Source organism: Enhydra lutris, unplaced genomic scaffold (assembly GCF_002288905.1).
Source record: "Enhydra lutris kenyoni isolate GAN:26980312 unplaced genomic scaffold, ASM228890v2 scaffoldscaffold6, whole genome shotgun sequence".
In the NCBI taxonomy this organism is placed as follows: Eukaryota; Metazoa; Chordata; class Mammalia; order Carnivora; family Mustelidae; genus Enhydra; species Enhydra lutris.
In genome coordinates this window covers 26,007,442-26,035,388 of record NW_019154090.1, presented here as the reverse complement: position 1 = coordinate 26,035,388, position 27,947 = coordinate 26,007,442, and the positions used below count along the sequence as shown (strand labels likewise).

The window sequence follows — 27,947 nt, the reverse complement described above, 5'->3', positions numbered from 1 at the left end:
CAGTAGTGGGATTACTGGACCACAGGGTGGTTCCATTCTTAGTTTTTTTAAGAACCTCCATACTGTCTTCCACAGCGGCTGCACCAGTTTGCATTCCTAACAACAGTGCACAGGCTTCCTACTTTTCCACATCCTCTCCCACACTTGTTGTTTCTTGCGTTTTTTCTTTTAGCCATCCCAACAGGTATAAGGTACTCATTGTGGTTTTCTTTTGCATCTCCCTGGTGATGAATGATGTTGAGCATCTTTTCATGTGTATGTTGGTCCATCCTTTTATTTTGAACCCATTTGCGTTTTATATCTAAAGTGGTTTTTATAGGCAGCATGTAGTTTGGTCTTGCTTTTCCGTCCAGCCTTGTAATCTTTGCTTTTTAAATAGAGTATTTAGATTATTTACGTTTCATGTGATTGTTGATTTGGCTTGGTTTAAGTCTATAGTCTTGCCAGTTGTTTCCTATTTGTCCCATTTGTTGTTTCCTTTGTCTTCTTTTTCTGCCTGCCTTTGGACAAATCAATTATAGTAGTACCCCCTTATTTGTGGCTCTGCTTTCCACGGCTTCAGTTACCTGCAGTCAACCATGGTCTGGAAGCAGATGATCCTCCTTCTGACATATCATCGGAAGATCAGTGGTAGCCTAATGCTACATCACAATGCCTACATTGTCCACCTCACTTCCTCTTGACATGTAGGCATTTTATCATTTCACATTATCACAAAAAGGTGAGTATGATACAATAAGATTTTTTTTGAGATTTTATTTATTTATTTGACACACAGAGAGAGAGAGCACAAGTAGGCAGAGAGGGAGGCAAAGAGAGAGAGGGAAGCAGGCTCCCCACTGAGCAGAGAGCCCAGATGTGGGGCTCGATCCCAGGACCCTGAGATCATGACCTGAGCTGAAGGCAGAGGCTTAACCCATTGAGCCACCCAGGCGCCCCTACAATAAGATATTTTTGAGAGGAAGAGAGGATGCAGTGATATAAATTTATTACTGTATATTAGTTTTTATTATTAAATCTCTTACTGTGCCTAATTTTAAATTAAATTTTATCATGGGTATGTATATGTAGGAAAAAACATAGTATATATGGGGTTCAGTATTCTCTGTGGTTTCAGATATCCAGTGGGGGTCTTGGAATATATCCCCTGCAGATAAGGGGGGGATTATTGTATTTTTTTTTTAAGTAAGCTTTATGCCCAGTGTGGGCCTTGAACTCACGACCCCAAGATCAAGGGTCACATGTTCTACCAACTGAGCCAGCAGGCACCCAGGGACTACTATAATTTAATCTTCGTTGGCTTATTGGCTATACCTTCTTGTTTTGATATTTTAATGATTACTTTAGGATATATATATATATATCCTTAATTTATCACAGTCTACCTCCAAGTGATATTATACCACTTTACATACCATATAAGAACCTTAAGATAGTAAAATTCCATTTCTCCCTTCCCAGCCTGCATGTTATGGTTGTCTGTCATTTACTTATTTGTTATTTTAAGATTTTATTTATTTACTTGGCAGAGAGAGAGCATAAGTAGGGGGAGCAGCAGGCAGAGGAAGAAACAGGCTCCCACTGAGCAGGGAACCCAATGTGGGTCTCCTTCCTAGGACGGAAGAATCATGACCTGAGCTGAAGGCAGACACCTAACCACTGAGCCACCCACGAGCCCTGGTTGTCATTCCTTTTTACTTTATAAATCCCACAGTATACTGTTGCTATTTTTATTTAAACAGTTGTCTTTAAAGAATTTGAAAAATAATAAAAAAATCTTAGGTAAGTACCCAGGTAGGTACCATTTCCAGTGGCCTTCATTCTGTTGTATAGATCCAGATTTCCGTCTGGTATAATTTTCCATCTGCCTGAAAGACATCCTTCAACATTGCTCATAGTGATGATTTGCTGATGATTAATTCTTTTAGCTTTCCTATGTCTAAAACATCTCAATTTGACCTTTGTTATTGAAAGGTATTTTTGTGGGGCATAGAATTCTAGGTTGACAAGATTCCCCCCAATTCCCTAGTACTTTACAGATGCTACTCCACTGTCTTTTATTGCTCATATCGCTTCCGACAACAGATCTGATGTCCTTACCTTTGTCCCCTCTGTATGCAACAAGTCTCTTTTCTCTGACAGCTTTTTTGATGTCAGTGATTTTGAGCTGTTCAATTGCCTTGGTCTAGTCTTCATATTTCTTTTTTTTTTTTAAGATTTTTATTTATTTATTTGACAGAGAGAGAGATCACAAGCAGGCAGAGAGAGAAGGGGAGAGAGAGAGAGAGAGGCTCCCCGCTGAGCAGAGAGCCCGATGTGGGGCTCGATCCCAGGACCCTGAGATCATGACCTGAGCCCAAGGCAGCGGCTTAATCCACTGAGCCACCCAGGTGCCCCTAGTCTTCATATTTCTTATGCTTACAGGTACATTGAGCTTCTCAGAACTGTATGTTTATTTTCAGTAAGTTCAGAAAGTTTTAGGCTTTTTGTATCTTTGAATATTTTTTTCTGTCCCCCATCTCTCTCCTTTCCTTCAGCAATTTTAATTGCCCATATGTTAGGCTGCTTGAAGTTGTCTCACCAGTGATGCCCACCCATTAAGCCTCTTTTCTTTACTCTTCTTTTGTTTTTTTCATTCTTTTTTCTGTTTCATTTTAGATAATTTCTTTTGCTTTGTCTTTAAATTCACTAATCTGTCATGTCTGCTCTGCTATTACTCCCGTCCAGTATGGTCTTCATCTGATACATTGCCTTTTTAATCTCAGAAACTTGATTTAAGTGTTTTTTTCATATCTATTTAACTTTTTGTGTAAAATATGCATAACATACAATAATTTACCATTTTAACCTTTTTAAAATGTATAGTTCAATGGCATTAAATACATTCATAATGTTGTGCAACCATCACCAGTAGCCATCTCCAGAACTTTCTTATCTCCCCAAACTAAAACTCTGTACTCATTAAACACTGACTCTTCATTCTCTTCCCACGGTAGCCCCTGGTAACCACTGTTCTAATTTCTGTCTCTGAATTTGACTACTTTAGTGGAATCATACAATATCTCTCCCTTTGTGTCAGGCTTATTTCTTTTCAGGGTTCATCTACATTGTAGCACGCATCAGAATTTCACTCCATTTTAAGGCTTAGTAATAATCCGTTTTATGTACATACCACACTTAATCAATTTATCCACCAGTGGACACTTGGGTTGCTTCCATCTTTGGCTGTTGTGGATAATGGTGCTATGAACACTGGTATATAAGTATCTGTTCAAGTCCCTGCTTTCCAGTTCTTTGGGGGTGGATAACTTGGAGCAGAATTGCTGGATCATGCAGTAATTCTATGTTAAATTTTTTTTGAGGAACCACCATACTGTTTTCCAAGCAGCCACACCATTTTACATTCTCATTATGAAAATTACAATTTATCCACATACCCGCCAACACTTACTTTTCTGTTTTTTTAATAATACCCAGCCTTGTGGGTGTGAAGTGATATCTCATGTTTTTTATTTATATTTATCTAATGTAAGTGATATTGCACACTTTTCATGTGCTTATTGGCATTTGTATGTCTTCTTTGAAGAAATGTCTATTCATGTCCTTTGCCCATTCTTTTAGTTTAGTTTTAAAAGTCCTTTATATATTCTGGATGTTAATCCCTTATCAGATACATGATTTTCAAAATATTTTCTCCCATATACTCCGAGTTCTCTGTCCCTACTGTTGATAATGTTCTTTGATGCACAAAATTCAATTTTAATTAAGTCCATTTTATCTATTTGTTTTGTCGCCTCTGCTTTTGGTGTGACATCTGAGAAATCATTTCCAAATCCAATGTTATGAAGCTTTTCCCCTATGTTTCCTTCTAAGAGCTCCATAGTTTCAGGTCTCACAGTTGAGTCTGTGATCTATTTTGATCATTATTGACATTGGAATATCAATTGAGGCTGAAGAACCTCCATACTGTCTTCCACATACAAACTTGGCCCCATACAACCTTCTGCATATGGTATAAGGTCAGGGTCCAACTTTATTCTTTTGTGTGTAGATACCCAGTTTCCCCAACACCATTTGTTGAAAAGATTGTCCCAGCTGAATGGTCAGCTCTATCCTTGCTCTGACCTCCTATCAAAAATCATTTAACCCTAGGAGCCCTTGGGCAGCTCCATTGGTTAAGTGTCCAACTCTTGATCTGGGCTCAGGTCCTGATCTCAGGGTCATTTGACTGTGTGTATGAGAGTATATTTAACTTTTTTAAGGCATAAAATATAACTATAACTTTTAATGTCCTTAATCTGTTCATTTTGACATCTGTTTCTGTTGTGGGTTGGTTTTGATGGCTTGTTTTCCTCAATTTGGATCATGTTGCCTGCCACTTCATACGTTTGCCAATCTTTGACTGGATGCCAGGCATTGTGATTTTTACCTTGATAGGTACTGGATATTTTTGTAATCCTGCAAATACTCTTTTTTTTTTTTTTTTAAGATTTTATTTATTTATTCGACAGACAGAGATCACAAGTAGGCAGAGAGGCAGGCAGAGAGAGAGAGAGGAGGAAGCAGGCTCCCTGCAGAGCAGAGAGCCCGATGTGGGGCTCGATCCGAGGACCCTGGAATCATGACCTGAGCCGAAGGCAGAGGCTTAACCCACTGAGCCACCCAGGCGCCCCCTGCAAATACTCTTGAACTTTGTTCTGTGGCAGTTATGTTACTGGACATTGTGGGCAGATATCCATTTCATCCATGATGCTTGTTCCAAGCAAGTCATGGCTTTGTGCTCCGCCCCTGCCTACAACTCATTCAAGAGTGGACATGTTACCTAGTTCTGGCCAACTAGATACGCGATCTGGAAAGTCTAGTTTCTGTGAAAGGTTTCCTCCATTTTAAGGGAGCCATGGGAAGTCACAATCAGCCTTCTCTGGAGTTGCCACTTCCTAAACTGACTCTTGGGGCTAGTGCCACCATCTTGGCACCAAGCCGAGGATGGAACAACAGGAAGGATGGCAGATCAGAGAAGAAGGTCTAAGTCCTGGAATACAACATTGAGCTGCTGAATCAAACTGCCCCCAAGCCCCTCTCACCTCTGGATGTTCACATAAGGAAAAAAACGAGAGTTTAAGTCAATTAAAGTTAGAATTTCTCTTAGATGCAACTGGAAGCATTGTTGCTGAGCCAGCCACCTGGTGGGCTAGAAGTGTAAATGCAGGAAAGGCACCTTGCAGGGACATTGGCCCCCTGCTAAGGAATTCTAACTACTCCTTTAGATGAGAAACAGGCTGAGAAATGCAGGAAGCTGTGCCCAAGGCCACGAAGTGGGGAATCAAGAGCACGCAGGCCTACCAGCCTTCCAGAGGGTGCCTGCTCCACCACAGCCCCGTGCCCTTGAGATCCTGAGTCAGCAGTGATGGGGGTTGCCAGGGGGGCGGGGGCCTCAGAGTTCACCGGCCCAAGTCAATGTTCAGTTCTGCTGAGCAAGGGCAAGCAGATACCAAAGACTTCCTTGAATTTCTGTGCTGAAATCATGTCCTTGGAGGAAAAAATCAAAGTCCCCCAAACTCTAATCAGGGTGGTTACAGGTAACAGCTAATTGCTCTAGTTTCGGGACAGATTTTTCTGATTGTAAAAACTTGTCCAAAGTTCCTCCCCTGGCCAACAGAACAGGGCAGAGTCCTGAGAGCTGAGGCGAGCAGTGCCCTGGGGTCAGAGGCTCATGTTGCTCTCCACCCCGGAGCAGGAAGCCCCTCCTCGCTCTGACCTCCTTCCTCCACCCTCGCGCAGGTGTAAGCCAGGCAGCCATCCCTCTGGAGGAGGGACCAGAAATGGGCACAACACTGCCTGAAGAAGGGCTACGCTGGCCACACAGGGTTCCTATCCCCAGAGATAATCTTCCCCTGGCCCACCTGGAAGAGCGTCCTAAACCAGGAGCATATAAAGTACTCACTGATTCCACAATGAGTTTCAGAAGCCCCAGGCATGCCCGGTGCTAGCTAGGTGAGGGGTACTCAGCAGTGACTAGAACGAAGTCCCCACAAGGGTAGGGAAAAAGGCAGGTACGTAAGAATGTAATGTCAGATGGTTGTACGTGCTGTAACAAAATTCACACCACAGAAAGGGAGGAAGAGCAACAGGGCAATTTATTTATTTTAGAGAGAGAGAGAGAGAGAGAGTGAATGTGAGGGGAGGGGCAGAGGCAACAGGAGAGAAAGAATGTCCCACAGACTGCCGGCTGTGAGCAAGGAGCCTGACGCGGGGCTGGAGCTCATGATCCTGAGATCACAAACCTGAGCCGAAATCACGAGTCAGACACTTAACCGACTGAGTGACCCCAGCACCCCAACAGGGTAGTTTTGAGAAGGGGTAATCAGGGAAGTCTTCCTGAAGAGGTGAAATTGTAACAGATGAGCTGAGAAACCGTAAGGAATGCATACTTGTATCTGAAGGAGAAGGTTCCAGGCAGAGGACAGAGCAGGCAAGGTTCTGAGCCAGCATTGAAGACCAGCAGGAGGCGGTGTCGCTGAAAAGTGATCTGGAGAAGGGGAGCCAGAAAAGGTGAAGTTAGAGATGTGACAAGAGGCCAGATCATGAAGCTTTTTCAGGTTGTGAGGAGTGGGTTAGTTTTTCCTCTTCCACGTGATGGAGCCTTTGGAGGGTTTAGAACTAAGGACATGACCTGACTCAGGTCTAGAGAACCACTCTGGCTGCTGTGTCCATGTAAGCCCCTGGCACATAGTAGGTGCTCACTAAACGTCAGTGGTTAGTATCACTGCTTTCCGCCTCATCATTGGGCTCTTGAGGTTACTGAGGGCAGAGATCAAAACAGTCATCTTGTATCCCCGGTTCCCATTCTGGAGTGGTTGCTAAAATATGTGGGTAAACAAATGAGTGACTCAGGACATGAAAGAGTGAGCAAGCAGGAGTGAGCTCTGAGGATGAGACTCCTGCCCTAGATGGATGGCCGGGACCCATGGCTGCCACGGCCCCTTGCTGAGATAAGTCACAGAGTGAAAGAAACATGGCCCTGGCCAGGCAGCAGAAAGGTCCAGTCAATACCCATTTTGGTAAGCACCATCGTCCAGGGCCTAAGAACGTGCAGGCTGTGACAGGGCCCAAATCTGGCCTGCAGGAGCCTAAGTGCACCTGCCAACCACCAGGTGGAGGGCAGGCAAATGACTTGGGGCACCAGTTTCTAGGGTCCCCAGGATGTTTAGAGGCTCACTCTGATTCCCTTGGGAGCATCACAAACAGGCGTTTAACACAAAAGAGAAACCCAGAGGAGGTAGCCCGGCCAGGCAGAAGTATCCAAAATTTGGGTTCTAGGCTATACTTCGGAGGTGGCAGAGATTGTTACAAGGAAGGGCAATCATGAAGGGCTTCCTGGAAGACCTGCAGCCTGGGATCAAACTGTCTACTAGAGAGCTGGAGTTGCAGACATTCCACTCCCCTTGTGGCCAGATGCCCTGTGAGCTCTCTCCTACCTTTGAACCACATCTGATATCCCTCCCCACTATCCATGGGCTAATGCCTTGGCTTGAATATCCAGAAAATGGCCTTACCCTCCCCGTCCAGCGTCGCCTCTTCCAAGCAGCCATATCCAGGGTCCATGCTGTGCCCTGAACACATCAGGCATCTTTTATCCCAGTGCCTTTGGTCCTGCCGTTTTCTCCCTCAGGAATTCCCTAAGGGCATTTTACCTAAACGGCTGCCTTTTCCTCAAGGCCCAGCTCCCGTATCCCAACATCAGGGGAGTCTCCACCCTCCGATCCCCCATCACACACATTTGGGGTGAGCTGTATGCCAAGCTGGACTTAGTTGGGTCCCATCTCTTTGGGGTGATGGTTCTGTACCAGTTAGGCTTCTTGTCCCGTGTCATTGTTAGCAGTGTCCCTTTCACTCCCAGATGTGCTCCAGCTGTGCAACAAATCACACGGAGACCCGTCACTGCCCAGCTGAAGGTCTCCAGTGGGAACTATGCCTTGTTCTTTGTTCTGTCGGGGCCTGGGATAATGCTCTGGAGATTATGGACACATCTGGAGAGTCATTCACTCGCACAAGTAATTTCTGAGGCATAACATGGCCAAGTAGCCAACGGATATGTCGCTGTTCTCCTGACTCGTCAGAAGAGGAAGGAGAAGAGAGGAAAACAAGACCATTTCAGAGAGTTACAGTGATATGGAGAAAATCTTGAAGGGGCGGGGAGAAAAGACAGAACGGGGTAAAGAAGGACTTTAGACGGGCAAGGTGGGGATGGCCTCTGGAGAAGTGGCATTTGACTAAGGCCTGAAGGAGGGGAGGAGGCCAGAGAGGAGAGTATCTGTAGGAAGAAAATTCTAGAGAAAGAAAGTGCAAAACCCCTGAGGCCAAAATGTGCTGCATTAGGAGGAGAGAGGCGACTGGGGGTGAGTGAGGAGGAGATCAGTGGGAGGGTTCAGCAGGAGCCAGACAGGGCTGGGCTTTGGCAGCCATGTTAAAGAATTAGGACTTTTTTTTTTTTTTTCTGCCAATGGAGAATTCTGGATGGGGAAATAATATCATCCGACTTTTTTTCCCCAGACTGAAAGGTTTTTATTTTTTTAACCATGCAGATAGGAGACAGTAGTGCCATGAATCTTCTTCTGATTGGACAAAGCCATCCCATGGATATTTCTCTGTTTAGAAGCAGAGATCCAGCAATGCCCGCTACATCGTGGTGGCCAGCGCACAGAGTCATCCAGACCTTAGCAGATTTTGTTCTGGAGGCTATCCTCACAGAACATGCTAACAGCTCCTAGTTTTAAGTCCTATAGAACCACAAAGGGCTGTATTAACAGGCCACAACCACCTGATCACCACCACAAATGGCCACTGAAGTCTCCGAATGGCACGGCAGGGAGAAATTACATGGACGTTCTTGTAAATGTTCTCAACTAAAAGCAGTAAGCAGGCCTGGACAGCTCAATGTCTCCACCGGGCAGAAACAGGGGAGGAGGTGCATAGGGTCTTACTTAAAAGTGTGAAATTAAAAACAGCATTCACTTTCCACTTTCACACCAGGACCAAGAGAACCTCTCAAGTTTCAGTGGTCGGTTAGTAATTCTTCTCATTTAAAAAACATTTTGATGAATCAGGAAAGTTCAGAAGAACCAGGGGACTCTGCTCCCTACATGCCACAGTCTCTCAGCCACTGGAAACTTCCCAGTTGCCTCTGCTTCCATTGCATTCCCCTGCAGAGAGCACCGGCCACCATGTTTCATGGCAAGGCCTCCCCAGATCCTGGGAAGCAAGACAAGGCCTTCCTACCAAAGGAGGACCAGGGGAGGCAACTGAACTCCTCCACCTACACAGTCCCACAGTGGGGGTTGGACCTGGTGGAAGGAGAAGAAAGGAGTTGGTCTAAAAGAACACAGCACAGGGGCGCCTGGGTGGCTCAGTTGGTTGAGCGACTGCCTTTGGCTCAGGTCATGATCCGGGACTTCCAGGATCGAGTCCCGCATGGGGCTCCCAGCTCCTTGGGGAGTCTGCTTCTCCCTCTGACCTTCTCCTCTCTCATGCTCTCTCTCACTCATTCTCTCTCAAATAAATAAAATCTTAAAAAAAAAAAATTTTTTTTTTTTAAAAAGAGCACAGAACAGAACAAAACTAGCCCCGCCCCTGGGGGAGTGCCCTTGCTAAAGGGGGCGGGGCATGTGAAAGAGGTGGCAGAGATGGGTGGGGGGAGCCCTCCCGCAGTGTGCAGAGCAACCCTCCTTCTCTAGAGCCAAAAGAGGAAGATTCAGTAAAAAAGACGGGCTGCTTAGCTGTTTTTAAGAACTTTGCTTCTTCAGTTGTTTGTTCTGAGCTGTCATTTTTTTTATTTATTTTTTAATTTTTTTTTTTTTAAGATTTTACTTATTTATTTGTCAGAGAGAGAGAGGGAGGGAGAGAGAGCGAGCACAGGCAGACAGAATGGCAGGCAGAGGCAGAGGGAGAAGCAGGCTCCCTGCAGAGCAAGGAGCCCGATGTGGGACTCGATCCCAGGACGCTGGGATCATGACCCGAGCCGAAGGCAGCTGCCCAACCAACTGAGCCACCCAGGCGTCCCTGAGCTGTCATTTTAAAGAAAACGAAAAAGATGTGAGATCTGGGCAGGTGTAGACAGGCCCCACAACTGGAAACTCCCCTCCGGTACCTGCATCCCGGCAGCCTAAAAACAGGCAGAGACTGAGGGTGCCGGTTGGGGCCTGGATTCTGTGTGATCCCCATGACTGGGCTCAGGAAGATAGGCTTCTGGAAGGGACCCCCATCATGGCCCCTGGCTGGAGCACATGCCCAGATATGCCAGCGTGCCAGAGCTGCTAGGGAGCTGGGGGCTTTCTTGTGCCTTGCCAGGTGGTCGTTGGGGCCCTTACAGACCTGGGAGCAGGCAACAATGTTGGTGGCAGCCCTGGCAGAACTCAGGAAGGAAGACGGCTTACTTAAAAAAAAAAGGGGGGGGGTGCGAAGGAAGGCCACCGTCAGAGGTAGACCTGGACCACGAAGATGATGGTAGTGCCCATCCTTAGCACTGGGTCCTTGGTAGACACTGTAGCGTGTAACAGCTATGTGATGCATGAAGGCCACTTGGAAACAGAAGAGCTTGGGCATGGAGGCCACAGCCTTGGAGCAGAGTCCACTGAACGTTCAGAGGGGCCAGGGGGCCTGAAAGCTCAGGCAGATAGTGGGGTTATGTCACCGGCCTAAACGCAGGTAGAAGGGAGTCTTAGGTAGGGGCCAGGTCCTAGCAAGGGACTTAGCCAGACCGGAACCTGTGGAACCTAGGAGGGGCCTCTGTGGGCCACCTTGCCAGGCTTCTCCTGGCTCTGGGAGGCCTATTGCCTAGCAGGTGGTACCGCAGGGGCTGGGGCCACAGGTCCTCTTCAATAATCTGGGCAACCTTGTCAGCTTCTGGGAAGCTGTGCTGCCAGAACCAGGTGAAGACACTGCTGCGCGTCCTGGCAAACCAGAACTGATACCACAGTCCTGAGGATCTGCGCTCATACTCCATGAGCATCTTGTTCCAGAAGTAGGGGTTGTTCCAAAAGCGAAACTTGAACTAGCATTGGGTCCTGGCGTGCCTGAGCTCCCTCAGCTCCAAACGCATCAGGTAGCAGAGCATGTCTTCATCACCGCTCATGATCATGGCTGTCAGCTGCGAGTGGTTCAGAAGGGCGGTGACCCAGGAGCCAGGAATATTCTGGATGACGAAACTCCTGTGGGCCAGGTGCAGACGGTGGATGTGCCCAGACCTGCGCTGCAGCCACAGGTAGGCCCTGTCCGCCTGGGCACCTCAGCTCCCACTCGATGGCCTCCGGTGGGTGCACGGCTGGGTCATCCAGGTTTAGGGGCCCCGGGCTCTGCTGCGCCGCGGCTCCCACCTCTAGCTCTTCCTCCCACGCCCCCACATCCCCAGCTCCCCCAGTCCTCCCCCTCCTCGGCGAGCTGCAGCTTCTCCACCCCTCCGCCTCTTCCATGAAGATGGCGCCTTGCCCAGTCGTCACTTCCTCGGCCTTCCCGCCGCCTCCCTCCCGCGACCCACGCCCCTGGGCTCCGCAGGTCTCTGGAGCCCCGGCCCAGGCCAGGCGGCTGCCCCGCGCCCCGGAGCAGGCGAGGCGGTCCCGGGGTGGGAGGGGGGGCGCCCGTGTGCCGCGGCTTTGCGGGCCCCACCGGCGAGGTCGGGCGACTGGCGCGTGGCGGATCCAGGGCCCCGGTCCCCTCAGCTGTGATCTCCTGCGGGAGCCTCTGGCCTGGCGGGGGTCAGGGTGCATAGGCGACACTGTGGGTCCCTCCAGAGGGGCAGGGGGCGCGAGGGGGAGACGCGCGGTCTCTCCCCTCCTGGCGCGCTCCGCCCCTCGCGCCCCACTTCGGGGCGTGATTCGCAGGGGTGCCCCAGCCTGGCGGAATGGCAGGAGGCTGCCTGGTGGGGATGCAATCGCGAGCGCAAGACGGAACTGGCCCCAGATTAGGAGGGCGCTGGAGGTGCCAGGGGGGTGAAATGCAGGGGTGTACCAAGCCAGGAGCAGCTCAGAGTGAGCACTGAGAATCAGGCATAACTCTGGTCGCGGAGATAGAACTTTCCATCACAACCACCACACCAAGTGATTACTCTCCCTCCAAACTGCCCCCCATTCCCAACCCGGCTGCGGTGGGCAGTGGGCACCGGGCGGAGCCCACATTCAACTGCGGTTTGGGGGCAGCTGTAGGAAACTAGCAGCTTTGCACAGGACAAACTACTCAAGCATATGCAGAAGAGGTGAACCAGCCTCAAACAGGCTGCAAATGATGGTTACTGATTGGCACATGGAGGTACTGGAAATATTTATATGGAGAAAGGAAGAAACTTAGAGTACAAGGATCTTGGGCAAGGGAATGTCTCAAGCGCTGTGAACCTGGAGTAAACGGACACCTGTTTGTAGGAACTGTAGCCTCCTGGGCTTGTGGACCACAAGGTGGATGTTTCTACTTGTCCTAGGCCCAGGCTTCTTCTTTTTTCTTTTTTAAGATTTTGTTTATATTTGACAGAAAGAGATCACAAGTAGGCAGAGAGGCAGGCAGAGAGAGGGGGGGGGGGGGGGGGGGAGAAGGCCCCCCGCGGACAAAGGACCCCCCCCCCCCCCCGCAATGCAGGGCTCCATCCCAGGACCCTGAGATCAAAACCTGAGCTGAAGGCAGAGGCTTAACCCACTGAGCCACCCAGGCGCCCCAACCCTGGCTGCTGCTTGCTCTATACCAGACATTTCACCTATGTGAACTCCAGTCTAAATTGCAGGGAATGTGCTTGGATGGGATGAGCTGGGATGAGCCTGGATGAACCAGCCATGCAGCCCTGAGCCTGCAAATGCATCTGCACTCCCGTGGTCTTGCCTCCCAAACTCAGGGTCTATGCAGGTCAGCACATCTAATGGCCCCTCTTCGTGGAAGTCACTGCCACCTCCTCCAGAGAGCCTTCAGCCTCCTCCTGCCCAATGAATAAGATAGCTCTGAGTCCCTGGGCCCACCATGGGGTATACACTCCCTAGAGAGTAAGGTGCGTTCCCTTGGGGCCCCAGCTAGGGATCTGAAGGCATTGTGGTCGACAGTGAATGTTTATGAAGTAAATGCAAGGCCAAAGAGATGAAGGGCCAGCCCAGTGCCTTTGTACACAAAGTGCCTGTTACAGACGTTAACACTTGTTATTGTCCCATGGACTCTTGGGCTGGACTCAGAGGTGACTTACACTGTGTGGCTCTGGACACTGGCCCCAGACCATGGAAAAGCAAGCTCAATTTTATCCCTGGATAGGAGGATCGCAGTACGTGCGACTGAGGTGAGGACTACCTTTGTTAAGCGACTGGCCAAGAATCAGTCAGAAGCCACGTCACTGTCTCAAGTTTGTCTACACCCAATGGGCAGGCCCAGGTGTGAGCAAGGTCAGGTCCTAGCTCTGTCACTTGCCAGCTGTGCAATTTGGGCAGTGGATGGCATGTCTTTTCTTGGGACAACCAGCATTCATTCCCAATCCTAACTGCAACCCCAATTTCCTTTGAGAAACCGTTCACTCCTCCTGTCTCACTCAGCCTTGTCGTCGCCGGCTGGTTTTGGGGAGGGCACAGAGCCATATCAAAGCCAGTGAGACAGGAGATGCCTAGTGGTGCTTTTGTGAACATACGAAAGAAATGTAATTTCTTGCTCTTCCTGGTCAGCACTGTGAGAGTGATAGGGATGGAATCATGGCAGCGTTCTACTCCTACACAAAGGAAGCCACCTTGTAGAGCCTGAGGACGAAGTCATTTCTACAGAAGATAGGGTCGAGAGAGACAGGAATGCTAAAGCCAGCCACGTTTGAGTGGGCTGAACCAATTCTAAAAACTGCTACATCTGGCATTTTTCGTTACATGAAATTTCATTAAGCCACTCTGATTTTTCTGACCCTTGCGTCCAAGTTTAAATGATAATGTGATGCCACTTACCTCAAAGACATCCCATTACGATCTTTCATTTCAAAGTCTATAGGTGCTAACGTGAAGGCCCGTTCCATCTGCCCTACACTCACCATCCCCTTGGGGCTAGAGATGTTTGGAGTTTCTAGTTCCCCAGGCTCTCTTCAGCCCTTTCGCAATCAGACAGGTTCACAACTTCCAAACACATCATTCAGAAGTTTTTAATAAACAACTTCATTATAAAAACTTTTTTTTTGAAAATGTAATTCTGTAAAACATTGAAAAATCTACTTTAACAAAGATACGCCCTGTGCATTTTCTAATGGCACTTATATTTTACAATTAAAAACCTTGTTTTATATAAAGCCAAAAATACTCCAAGAGGTTATTCACTGTGTTTACAAAGTGCTAGAAGGTTTTTGTCTTGTATTTTTCTCTCTTTAAATAATCTGGCGTTACGAAAGAGTGGCCCCAAAGCCTTGATCACTGGGAGGGAGGGAGGCGAACGGGAAGTATGTCTCAGGAGTTCTAGTGCCAAGCAGGCAGAGGTGGAGGGGGCAGCTACGGAAGTGAGCTTGCATCTGAAGAAACTGGGCTGGAATACTTCTTCCAAACCCCTCCACAGAGGCACTAGATTATCACGGTGAATCTCTCTCCTGTTAGAACCAGAACACCCCTTCCCTTGCCGCAGACCCTTCTCTCCAGTGGTGAAGGTCATAGCCAATTCCTTCCACAGCAGGTTCAGAGCTCCAGGAGAGGCCAGGGTGGGGTCCCAGAGGAATCTGGACTTTTCTGGCCAACACCTGCCTAAGGCAAAGTTTCTTATTACATAAATATCCTTGTTAAAAAGCAAAATATTGATCCTGTACAATATAAACTGTTAAAAAAAATCGTGCTTAAAAACAGCTCCTAGATAAGAGGGGAAGAAGAGGGAATGGTAAAACAGCTACCAAAAAGAAAGGGGGGGCAGGGATTCAGACTACTAGGGGAAGTTTAGGGCAGTGGAAGAATTTCAACTTAGGACAATATCTACGAGCAAAAAAGTAATCACACCTGCTTCCCGGATTTCCATTAAATGCCATTTGTAAAAGGTGGGGGGGGGGTCTCATTGGTGCTCCTTTTCCCACCTCTCCCCTTTTAAGATGTGCACAGAACCTTTGAGCTGACACAGCTGGGCAGGTCATCCCTGGCCCCCAGAAATGTACTCAACCTGGACCAGCTATGTACAGGATGGGAGGTGCCTGCCCCGTTCAGGGCAACTCATTGCTGACAGAAGTTGGAGGAGGTGGTAGGGAAAGAGGACATCACCCCTTTTACCTGGTCCCTATTTGGTCTCTGCCACATGCCATGGCTCCTGTCCTGGGCAGACACCCCTTAGGCTCTCATGGCCTCAGTAAAGGTACTGAAGTGGGTTTGGTACTGAGTGCAGGATAAGGCTATTCTTATCCTTCGAACAACCAGGCCAATAAGGCTTTTTTTTTTTTTTCCTCCTTAAATTTGGGGAAGGGAAGTTTAAGAAACGGCTGGGTGACTATGGTCCAAAAAAAGGTGAAGGCAGATGTTCCTCTGTACCAGCAAAGTTCACAGTGATAGAGAAATTCCTTGTGTGTGGTGAGGGCACTGAAGGAAAAGAGGGGCAGGATGGAAAGGGGGGATGGGGCAAGGCCCCAGTTACAAGGCTTTAAATAGTCGCTCTGCCTGTTCTAGGAGTTTCCCAGCATCACTAATGGGGCAGAGAGTTCAAAGAAGGGAAAGGACAGACAAGAAGAGTGGACTCCTCTAAGCCTGAGACTGTCTATTCTGTGGCCAGAGGCCCACCTGCCTCTATGAATGAGGGATGCAGGGAAGGTGGCCGGGAGCAGGTAAAGGGCTGCTGGGTCTAGTGATGAGGACCAGAGACAATAAGAAGAATGGCAGCACCGAGTCCTGCTTGGACCCTCACGTGCCATTTCCTGTAATACGAGTCCCAGTAACATGCACAGCATGCAGGAGGTGGCTGCGTACCAAGGGGGACGCTTTTAAAAATAAACCTTAAATTAGTCCCTGGGACTCACTGAAACTAATTTTTAGAAGCAAATCATCTAGTCTGATTCTAACCTTGCCAGACATTTTTATATCTGGTTTGTTGTTTTTTTTAAAAGGTATCCCAAGCTACCCTGCCTAAATCAAAACGTGCTTATTCACACCACATTGCTTCCAATTAAGGACCAGGGAGCTACATTTTAAGGTTTTCACCTCAAAGAGTACTGGCCTGGGCTGAAGCAGAAGCCTGGGTCTTGGACCTGCTCAGTTCCTGATGATAAAGCAAAGTGATTTCTAGAAGGGAGAGTAGGAGGACTGGGAGGAGGCTGAGGCAGTTCCTTGGTAGTTCGTCCTGAAACCCTGGTGGAGAAGCCAGCATGAGGCACGGCTGAGAGAGGTGCCCAGAAAACTACTGGCTGCACTTGTAGGAGTTAACAGTAAAGAGGTAGAAGTGTGTTTCTGAATCAGAGTGGAGGTGTCTCATGAGGGTCCCACATCAATGGTCCCTGAGCTGCCTCCCTCCCGTGAGTGGGAAGAGCGAAGCCCATCCAGAACTGAGAAATGAAGCAGGGATGGGGTTCGGCTGGGCAAGGGCTGCACTGTCTGTGGCAGGGAGCCCCACAAGCCAGATCATCTGTTGCAAGAAACCCTGCTAAGTATCGGGGCTAGGTGGTGGTGGGGGGGTACAAGCAGAAGGTGGAATTTCTTTGATGGAGAGCAGAGAGGCCTATGCACAGTGACCCCGAGTCCACGGTAACTGCAAAGGAGTGGCGGGGGGCACTGTGGAGAAAATGTTAGTATGGGAGCCAATGACATACCCACAGGTTAGGACTCAACTATCTGCCCAGCCCTAACTTCCTGAAAACTCTTCTTCCAACAATTCCACAACTTCCTGGAAAAGGGATAAATAGGAGACAAAATCAGGGCTTCACACCCTCTCCTTTGCTATCCATACCAGCTTAGAACCTGAGTCCCTCCTTCCGAGACTAATGATAACAGTTCATGATGTCTGGGGTAGGGGTCGGGGAGTGGGGGCAAAAGCAGCGGGCATGCCTTTCAGGTCTCCCCTCTCCAGTTCAAGGGGAGGGGGTGGGGTCATGATGTACTCGGAGAAAAACAGAACTGCAGACCTGTGAGAAAACGGCTCCAGTCTTCTTGCCTGTCTCGCGGACACTGCCAAGGAAGGCAGGGACAGACACAGTCATGGAAGATGGCAGAGACTGAAGCAGTCCAAAGTCAGTTTATTTCCCCACAGGGGAAAAACGTGACCTCAAGTGAAGAGAAGTCAGCGAGACCCGACTCCGCCTTGTAAACAGGGCTCCAGTTAACACCAGGTACCAAATGGTTCCGGCTGGTGCCAACTGGAATGGACTGGTGGGAATGGACTCACGGCGTGTAAACAATGTTCACTGCAATCACTCTAAGGCTAACAGCTTGGCAAGGGAGGTGAATGGTGTGTCTGAGACGACTGTGTAAACGGTGCCGTTGCTGGACAACACTGACTGGAAGTGGAGGTGTCGGTACAGGAGGGACGGGGGCGGTGGGAGGAAGAGGCCCTCTCTCCTGCCCACTGGCTGGAAGCAGGTGATGGAGCCAAGTGACCCTTTCTCTGCAGCAGGGCCCGACCAACTGCTGTGGGGTCTGCAAGTTGGGACCAGGAGACGGGCTTCTTGGGCTATTTTTCTCGAGGTCATCCAAAGTGAAACCCTCTGTCTCCAAGAGACTGCCTCCTTCTCCAAAGAGAAAGCGCTTCTGACGTTTTGGAGGGGGAGAGGGCTGAGTGTGGCTCCCGATTCAGATCAAAAAAGTAAAAGTAAAAATACCTGAAGTTCTATGGTATGAGATCTTTTCATGGGGCTGGGGCTCAGGGCTCCTCCTGGAACTGATCCTGGAGCCTTGAACCCCCAAACCAAGTGCTCCATACAGATACTGGAATTTTTTCTTTTTGAACCCAGCTCTGAAAGCTCAGCTGCCTTCGTGGGGGAGGCAGACAGGGTGGGCACAGAGGCTCCCTGACGGAGCCCAAGCCTGGACCAAGGGCCTCCCTGGGGGCTACTGGAATGCCTGGTGGAAACGAGGCAGGGTGGTGGTGCTCAGGCCAGATGTGAAGACCGGAGGCAAGGAGTGCAGAGGTCCAAAGTTCAGCGGCCCCCCAGCTCCGGGGGAGTCTTGAGGCTGTGCTTGCAAACTGGTGAGCAAGGGCTGCGCCTCGGCCTGGGAGTAGCCCATGACCAGGCCTCCCGCGGGCCCTGGCGGGTTGCATGGGGGGAGGTTGAGGGGGAGAAAGCCCAGCAGGTGGGAGAAGTCCACGTTGGCGGCGCAGAGGGCCTCAGAGAGGCTGGCGGGGCTCCTGGCGAGTAGAGCCTCATCTAGGAGGGCCGCCGCTGCCGCCGCCGGCTGAGGTGAGGCGGGCTGGGGCTCAGCGGACGGGAGAGAGAGGCTTCCAGGAAGCTCCGCCAGAAAACTATCCACCTCCACTTTGGGCAATTTGTCAGGCAAGTATGAGGTAGATCCAAGCTGGTATTTTGGAGGAAGCTGAGCTGGGGAAGAGATGGGTGAGGATTCCAGCGGGTAGCTCATACCCACGGGCAGCGTGCCGTGCACCAGGGAGTGGGGCACGCCTGGGCTGGGCATGGTGGGGATGTGGGCACCATACATGCCCACGGGCAACACGCCAGGGAAGGCCTTGGCCCCCATCACGTCCCGAGAGGCCATGCACAGCACAGGGCTCAGCTCCTCCTTCACACTGACCGTGGAGCTGCAGCTGAGTAGGCCTAACATGTCCACTGGCTCTGTCTTGATTTTGAGCAGCTCCTGTGAGTGGCTCTTCTTGACATGACGCGTCAGGTGGTCCTTGCGGCCGAAGCGCTGGGCACAGTACTGGCACAGGAAGTCCTTCCGGCCCGTGTGCACCACCAGGTGCCGCCGCACATCCTTGCGAGTGTAGAACCGCCGGTCACAGTGGTCACAGGGGTGCTTCTTCTCCTTGGCACCGCCTGCTACTCGGCGTGAGTGGGCCTTCAGGTGCTCCAGCAGGGCCTGGGTACTCTCAAAGGTCTGCAGGCACACCTTACAGCTGAGGTCACCGCTGCTGGCGGCATGCATAGCCAGGTGGCGCCGGTAGCCTAGCTTTGTATTGTAATTCTTACCGCACTCAGAACAGTGAAGGGCCTCTTTGTTGGGGTCATGGGTCTGCAGGTGGTTCCGCAGATGGTCCTTGCGGTGAAACATCTTATCACAGTACATGCACTGGTGGGGTTTCTGGGCTGAGTGGGTGGCCATGTGCCTGGGGGTAGGGATGGAGGATAGAGGAGAAAAAGAAGGGAGATCACAAGGGCTGGCCAGACAACCGAGACGTCCACTGACGGAACTAGATACTAAAATTATGGTCGAGTCATGTGATGGAATGCAGTGGGGTCCTGTGCCAGTCAGTACCTAAATTCTATAGCTGTCCTCGCCCACCTGCAAAATCTCATATGTACTGCTAGTCTTTGCAGCACTGTTAGTAGAAGTAAAAAGTCAGGAACGATCTAAATGTCCATCAATAGGGAACTGGCGAATAAATTATGGTAAGTTCATAAAATGACTCAACTTAAAAACAAAACAAGGTAGCTTTATATGCCCTCAGGGAACAAGCTCTTCGGATACATGAGTGGTAAAAAGCAATGGGACAGAACGGTGCTTGCAGAATGGTACTATGCGTAGGAAAGAAACAGAAAATAGACAAATGTTTGTTTGTACACACTCAAAAATATTTCTGGAAGGATATACAAGAAATTAACAACGCTGGCTGCCTATGCAGAGAAGAGATAAGCTTATGCGTATGATGGAGAATTTCTATTGTATGCCTTTTGGTACCTTGTGAATTTGTTTTATGTGGATGTATTTTCTTTTCAAAAAATTATATTTAAAAAATTTTAAATGGCACAATAAAAAAAAAGAAATATATCTAAACTTCTTGATCTAGAACAATCCCAAAATATAAGGAGCTAAGTCAAAAAAGGAAGTTCAGTACTGTGTGTGTAATACAATCCCTTGTGAAAATAAAAAGGGAAGGAGTACATGTTTCAATGTCTCAGCAAGGATACACAAGAAACGGACCCCACTGGACACCTCTGGGGAGGAAAATGGTAGCTTCCGGCATGAGGACAATTCATTTTTCACTGAATGCCCATTTGTACCATTTAAGTGTTTGCCACATAAACCAGCAACACTTTAAAAAGTGTTCCCATGGTACAGCACCTCAGTGCCCCCCTTGGTTTACCTGCCCCCATCTGGAGGGACAGCAGCTCAGAGTCCAGGAGTTACAATCCAGAGCTCCACAGGACATTCAGAATCAACTCACCAAGACTTCAAGGACCCACATTTACCAGGCCCTGTCTGAACTGTCATTTACCTCGTTCTCCACAAAAGGCCAAAGCATAGGACAGCCCCACCCACCAGTCAGTAAGCAGCAGAGGCTGAATTTGAACACAGTCCTTCTTGCAACCTGAGTTCACTTAGGTACACCACTGCTGCCTCCACTATAGCACCCAGTGATCCTTCCTACCTGGAAGGTATCAAACAGCCATTACACTCATGCTACGTGTGAGTCCCATGCCTGAGAGTTACTGTGAACCTCCTGGGACATAACCGACATGATAATGTATGAGAGGGAGGTGATGGGTGATCCACAGTCCATTTCCTTCATTTTACAAGTGAGGAAACTGAGGCCCTAAGAAGTTTAGTAACTCACCTAAGCTCACACAGTGACTACAGTTGGAGTCTGGGCTCCTGCCCCCCAGACCAGGACCTTTCCTGCAGCCTCCCATGGACACCCAGATGGTACTAAGAGGACAACCCAACTGGAGTCCGCCTAAGACATAGGAACACCCAGAATCAAAGCATGATTCTGTCCTGAGGACCACAGAACTGTCATGAGGACAATCCTGGTCACCCACTACCCCGTTACTTGTTTTAGTTCCTTCCCATCAACTGTTTTCCAGACAAAGAACTAAGGCTTTCTTTGGTGATCTTGTTCATGAATTTACTTGTTTGCTGTCTGTCCCCACTATTAAGATAGTGAACTCTAGGGCCAGCACCCTCATCTGTCTGGCTCACTACTCGGTCCCCAGCACTGAATGCTGTGGCTGGCATATAGCAGGAGCTCAATAAATCATAGCTGGCTAGATGAACGGACAAAGGGGTGTGCATCAGGTAGTCTGCCTCATTTGTAAAGGGCATCTTCCTATTCTTCTGATGGAAAGGCAAGGATAAAATCTGAGCAGCCTCACCACCCCTGCCAGGCTGCTCTCCTGTATCTGCTTTATGCCAGCACTGTCACATTCCATGTCACTTTATATAGGGCTCTTGGGCTTACAAGTTTCAGATCAGCTGCTGACCCACAGGACACCATGGAGTCTACAGAGACAGAAGGAATCATGTGAGCAGCAGACTGGCTCAGAAGAGGCACTGCAGGACCAAAGAAGCTATGTGACCCTGGGTAAATTACTTCCCCACTCTGAGCCTCCACTTTAAAATTTACAGATTGGACCAGAGGGTCTCCTTTTCCTTCTAAAGTTCTAAGACTGAGTCATAATTTCTGGCTAAGATTCTCACCGCTAATTGACAAAGGTGGGGAAAGTAGTATTGCCAGAACTGTTCAATCTGCTTTGTTCATGACTGGCTGGTATTTCCCCATCAGAGTCTAGTGTCTGCCTACAAATACCAGTATTAGCTTTTAGTGAGTGACTTCAAGTGGTTGGCGTTCAGGGTACACTTGTGGGCCAATTAACCTCTACTCTTCTGTCACAGATAAAGCCTCATACTCAGTGGAGTCTTTCTGGCTTTGTCCTCTGGGAACCCCACAGAAGGAATAGGTACGGGAGTGTCACCTACCTATATAGCTTGTACTTGGAGGCAAAAGCCTTGCCACAGTGCAGCTGAGGGCAGCTATACGGTCTCTGCTCTGGATGGGGGAGGCTGTGAGGCCTCAGCTTCTCCCCATTCGTGAAGGGCGTCCCCGAGATTTCACATTGGCACTTCACTTGACTCTCCGCCTCCCGGCCCCGAGGCCTGGGAACTAGTTTCCAGCCCACTTCCTCCTCCTGCTTTGCATCTTGAATCCAGGGGGGGACGCTGGTGAAAAATGTGGTCATGGCAAGACTAATGGCGAAGGGCCATGTTATTCAGAAAGCCTCCCCATCAGCTCCACACGGGCTCTCTGCTCTGTCACAGCCTCCAACGCAGCCTTCAGAAAACAATCTCTTCACCTGAAACATCAGAACACCTGGTGTTAGGGAGCCCAATACCATGAAAACATGGGCTCTGGAGGGAGTCAGATCCCGTTCCAATCCCAGCCCCTCCACCTCAGAGCCATGTGAATTTCAGCCACCTACTTACTTCCCTGAGCTATCTCCTCATTTACAAAATGGGCTTAATGATCTCCTAAATCATAAGAATGGTCTGAGGATTAAATGAAATAATGAAGAGAGAGCATTCAAGAGAAGTCTGGGCACCCAGTAAGTGCTTAATGGTAACTATTATTAGTAGTACTATCTAGGTGAATAGTAAGCAAGATAATCTGAGGCAAGAAAAGCCCTAACCTCCAACTATTCTCTTTCAACTTCACTTTTATATCCTTTCCACTAAATTTAGAGATAAGTAGCTCCTCCTCCTCTTTACCCTACCTCCCCCTCACCCACTACTTTCCACAATTCTCCCCCTCATGGAGGTGCTAAAGAGCAATAAAATGCCCAAAAGGCAACATGGAAGGAAGAAGGCTTTGCTTAGGAATTTACACCCTGGAAAGTCAGCTCCGGAGCCAGATGTGTTTCTCAGCGGAGCATCAATGAGAGGTTCTGCCGAAGGAGGGAACAGCAGACTCCACATTTCCCCTAAACTAGTACTGGTCCCATCCTACCCACCACCACCCCTCTGGGTGTCCCAAGCCATGCTTCTTTAGCAAAGCCTGTCCAAGACCCCAGGTGCTGAGTGCCACCCCCACCCCACCTCGCCCACCCCCTTGCTGGCAGACCCTCATAGCACACATGCATTTCTCCATTATGAGCAGGTAGCATGCTTGCATTACAACTCCTCACCAAACTGATTGTTTGAAGGGTCAGATCACAGTTCTTTCATTTCTACACACTTAGCATCTAGAAAAGGACTCCCAACTTTTAGGTGGGTGAATGAGTCACTGAATGCAAGTTGATGCAAGGCTAACTTATGCTCAGAAAGTTCGGGTTTAAATTGGGGTCGCAGCCCTTCCAAAGTGGGGAGCCAATATCGTGAAGTCTGATCCTTTCTCTTGCTGAGGCAGGGGGAGGGGAAGCGTGTGGGAAGGGGGAAAACTGGAGCAAAGATGACAGAGCTTTTTTCCTGACATGAACTCAAAGGAAGAAGAGGATGGGAGTTACTGTACGGACTGTCAAAAGGGGGACAACAGACCCATATTCACTCACAAACTCATCACAGATTACCAACTGCAAAGCAACTTGCTACAACAGGGGGATTCCTTTTGAAGAGGTCATGCCAAAAATCTGGTCATGAGGCTTTTCCATGTAAAGGGAGCAAAGGGGGTATCTGGGGATTGTCCATGAGAATCTGGGGAAGGCTCCAACCACACAAACAGCTGTGGGCCACAGAATGCTTGCTCAGCTCGTTAGCACCTGCTGCTTACAGTGACCATTCATCCCACAGACTGGCCGTGAACGAGATGATGGGATCAGCGGGTTCATGCCCCAGAGAGCTTTGCTCATCATTAACATGAGCTACGTCCTGTTCAGGAACCATTCCTCTTGTTGAAGAAACACTGCAATATAATATGATAAACACTTCCCCATCACGAGTGGAGATTTGCCTAGAAAGATCGGCACAAAGGTGGCTGCATTTTGCATGAGTCATGTGCTGGGGAGGGGTAGGCAGTACTAAAAACTAGTCCCACTTGAGCCTTCAAGTCATCGTGGTGTATGTGCCTGCTTCACTATAAATCTCAAAGGCCTCTGACGTCTGCCTTTCATGGTTTAAGTCCTTCCTCCTTCTCAAGGGTGGAATTACCTGTTTATAATACCAGTGATTACTACGCACCTTGGAATTGGGTAGAAAACAAGCACAAGTTTAAACATCTAGTTTGGAGGGGAATTTCTCCTACCCTCAAAGTCAAATTCTGCTCCCCCTTCTTACCCAAAATCATGCACCTCAGCCCCTGGAAAGTTGGGAATGGCAGCCAGAGGGAAGCAAATCGCATCACTTTGGCCAGTGTGAGAGGGGAGCCTAGCCCTGGAAATTCCACACAACCTCAGAAAGAGAACAGGACGTCCCCCACCTCCCACACGTCCACCTCTTCTGTTCTCCTGAACAAGCACAAACAAGACACAGCAGTTTAGTACGCTGCTTCTGAAAGCGTGAGTAATGGGCTTCTAGGAAAGAGGCCGGTGGTGGCTAAGGACAGCTCACGAGGTTGTACTGACAGAACCAAAGGAGGGAAGCAGCCATGTGCTTGCCTTGATCTGGGTTTAATGGGGCTATGACTTTAAAAGGAAACAGCCAACACCCTGATCCTATTCCCCCTACCCTTTTAAAAAGGCACACTGGAGGGGCGCCTGAGTGGCTCAGTGGGTTAAAGCCTCTGCCTTCGGCTCAGGTCATGATCCCAGGGTCCTGGGATCTAGCCCTGCATCAGCTCTCTGCTCAGCGGGGAGCCTGCTTCCTCCTCTCTCTCTGCCTGCCTCTCTGCCTACTTGTGATCTCTCTGTCAAATAAATAAATAAAATCTTTAAAAAAAAAAAAAAAGGCACAGTGGAAGTCCTTACCTATAGTCACCAACAGCCTACTGGATAACCAAAGCTGCCGCTGTTACCTTAGGAACCCTTTTGGGAATCTAGTCTCTCTCCCTCTGTCCTTTGTCTGCAAACTCCTCTCCTCCAGGAAAGTTCCTGGGCCCCTCTCCTTCAGACTTCTTCCTCGGCAAAACTGAAAGAATTCTGCTTCTTTCAAAGCTGCTCTTCTGGTCTCACACTCTAACCTTAACAACTGTAGAGAAGGTGACGGAACCTGTTCCCATAAAACAAACACAATCAATCCCTCCCAGTTACTGGTATAACTCAGTATATTTTCATCCAAAGATTCCTTCTGGCGCCTGATCTGAAGAGGGAGGCAGCATGGAAAGAACCTTGGACTTGCTATCAGGAGAGCTGCCACTCACTGGCCGTGAAACCATGGGCAGGTTACTTTGTTTCTCTGAATCTCCGTTTCCTCAATTTCTAAACTGAACATTTATTCTCCTTACCTATAGCAGTAGTCTCATGGAGGATGAAGTATCTGATCTAAAGTATGTGAGTACATGCACTGCTGTCTCTGAGGTCTACACTGTGTCTGCCTCTTTTCCGCACAGGGCCCGAGTAGTACTTCTTTTTTTCCCCTTTTAATGTTACTTCTCAGGCCTCTGAGTGAGTTTCCTTCCCTTCACAACATCTCCCCAGAATGCAGCCTTCCCCTTTTCCCTCACAGTCAACCCGCAGCACATCCCCTCTAACCAGCCCCCGCAGCGCTCCCCTCCTCCACCACCACATCCTGGGCCGCAGTTCTCTCACCTCAGGAATCTCTTCTATTACTAAGGCTCTGTACCCCACACACAAATGCCTTCCGAAAACTCGAAGGCCTTCTCTGGAAGCTGCAAGGAGACAAACTGCTCCCTAGTCTGTCTGTCCTGCTGTGTGCCATGATGCCTGCTGCCCTCTGACGAAACGATAGTTTTTATGGTGTTACATCATCTCTATAGAAACTGCGTTCTTTCTCCATTATTAGCCTGTTTCCTCATCTGTAAAGCTAAAAATACTTACCTCACAGGCTTGTTGTGAGGATTATTTTAGTCAGGTATGCAAAGGGCACAGCGTAGTGCTTGGCGTGCTGTAAGTACCCAACAAAAGGCAACTATTATCTTTGCCTTTGTACTGAGTTGCACGTTCCTATCCCACCTTCTGCTGCGGCAGGAAATTCTCACAACCCTCCCAAAACCGTGGAGAAGCCTCCCCCACCCCCGCAGCAAGAGAAGGGTTAACCTCTAAGTGTTCTTAACTAGAGAGACCCATAGAGGATTAACAGCTCCACTTCAGTGACTACCCTAAAATAGCTTTTATCCCTCCAGCCCAAGAGCTACTTGGGGATCTGAAGAACTCAATTCAACACCCGCCGAGGAGGAAACACACCCGGGAACACACCCTGGAACGTTCCTTAGGGTGGACAGAATCTTCCCTTGAGCAGAACCCAAAATAGCAACTGGGAAATTATAAACAGACTGAGAGAAAAAAAACCACACACACAAAAAAAACCAGGTCTTGACCTGAGCACCAGAAACCAATCCAAATGACACATGGACTGGCTGGAAAACAGTGAGAAGGAAAGGGAGGAATGGGAAGAGCCGCCCCTCTCCCTCCCTCCCTCACACACACTCCAAAGTGGTGGGAGAATTAAATTACAGGGAGGCCGGAGAGTCTCAATGACTTGCATCATTCCAAGAGACATCAAACAGGATTAACAGGGGTTGGATTTACTCTCGGGCTGCTAGTTCTTCTGTCACTATAGATGGGCCCTCTTTGCAGTCCCTTTGATTCACTCTTTCCTCCCTTCCCGCTGCCTCTCACTCCTGAGGAGGCCTTGAGCAAATGGCTGCAACTCACTATAGCCCCATTTTCATTACCAGGAAACCTGGTGGGACACCCCCAAGGACTCCCCCGACAATGGGGTGGCCTCACCGTGAGGGGCAGGGTTAGAAATCCAAGGCCAGTCTCTATCACAGTCCCAAACTAACAGGTGGAAAAACACACAAGCCAGAAGACAGGCTACTCTTGGAGGTGAAAGCACCAACAACTCCCCCACACCAGTTGTCCCCTTATCTTCCACGTTACAGGTGCCTTTCCCCCACCAGCTGGGGCCAGAGCCTGGGACTGGATTTATAGGGAATAACCAGGCTCCTTGGGCAGCTTCTTAGATCACTCCACTGTGTGGGGGAAGAGGTTCAACTCCCCTGGAGCTGGGAGAGACAGGAGTGGATGCCTGCCAGAGAAGGGACAGAAATTCAGGGAGAAGTCTGGAGGAGGCCTCAGGGATGGGAAGGAAGGGAAAGTATGATAAAGAATCATTAGCAAGTTAACTTAGCCTCTAAGGGACCACATCCCTCCACCCCCAAAAGAGATGGGGGACTGTAAGGGCTGAAGGATTCCAGGAGTTGAAAACAGAAGTGAATTCTCTGAACTTCCAAAGTCTCAAAAGGGTAACCAGATAGATATCTAAGGTTTGGGGGTATGGTCACTGAGGAGGGAATTATAGATGGAGATTACTGGGGTTCTCCAGAACCGGGTATTTGACGGAAGCCTCAAAATGGGTTGTGTGGTTCTGGAAAACGAAATAGAGAGTAAAAAGCGGAGTATTTGGAGCAGGAAAGGGGGTTATGTGGGTCCGGGTAGGCGTGTCTGAGGGGAGGGAGCAGGTGCAGCTTATCTGCGTCCCCCAGACCCGGGTCCCTCGTAAGGTCAGCAGCGCGTTATCTGGGTCTCCAGGGAACCTGGGGGTCAAGAGTAGGGGACCCTCAGGGCTGAGTCTCCAGGTCTCGGTAGGAAGGGGACCAGTGGGGTTTCTTCCGGTCCCCCCACCCAGGTATCGGATCCGCGGAGAGATTTCGTCACCATGGGGCCTATCCGGGCCCGAACTGGCGTGAAGGGGGCCCCCAGTCGGGGGTGTGGGCGACCGCGCCGTGGGGCCCGAGATGAGAGGCGCCGCCGCTCCGGGTGCCGGGCGCGCGGGCACAGCGAGACGGCCTCCCGCCCCGCTCCCCGCCGTCCCCCGGGGCCCTCGCCGGCACTCACCGCGCTCGGGGCCCCGCGCTGCGGGCCGGGCCGCGCTCGGGCTCCGCCAGGCCCGTTCAGGCCCCGGTAGTGGCGGCGGTCGGGCCATTGTGCGGTGCATTGTGGGAGCCGCGCGAGCGGGCGCTCGGGCCGTGGAGGGGGCGGTGCCGCGGGCTCTCTATGGTCCCGC

General features: G+C 49.6%; 2 protein-coding genes across 2 annotated transcripts; both read right to left on the bottom strand.

Annotated features, from left to right (window-relative positions):
• Nucleotides 1-10,747: 10,747 nt before the first annotated feature.
• LOC111141868 (putative testis-specific Y-encoded-like protein 3) lies at nt 10,748-14,011 on the bottom strand. The gene is given in 4 exon segments (XM_022494711.1): nt 10,748-11,275; nt 11,530-11,741; nt 11,858-11,967; nt 13,944-14,011. Coding segments are annotated over 4 exon segments (918 nt in total).
• Nucleotides 14,012-17,156: 3,145 nt separating this feature from the next.
• Nucleotides 17,157-27,871, bottom strand: LOC111141823 (PLAG1 like zinc finger 2). Its single transcript, XM_022494654.1, has 3 exons — nt 27,779-27,871; nt 21,813-22,186; nt 17,157-19,221 (listed from the first exon to the last, which is right to left on the bottom strand). Exons 2-3 carry the CDS (start codon nt 22,070-22,072, stop codon nt 17,988-17,990), a joined length of 1,494 nt encoding a protein of 497 aa, XP_022350362.1. The 5' UTR covers nt 22,073-22,186; nt 27,779-27,871; the 3' UTR covers nt 17,157-17,987.
• Between the last annotated feature and the right edge of the window lie 76 nt (nt 27,872-27,947).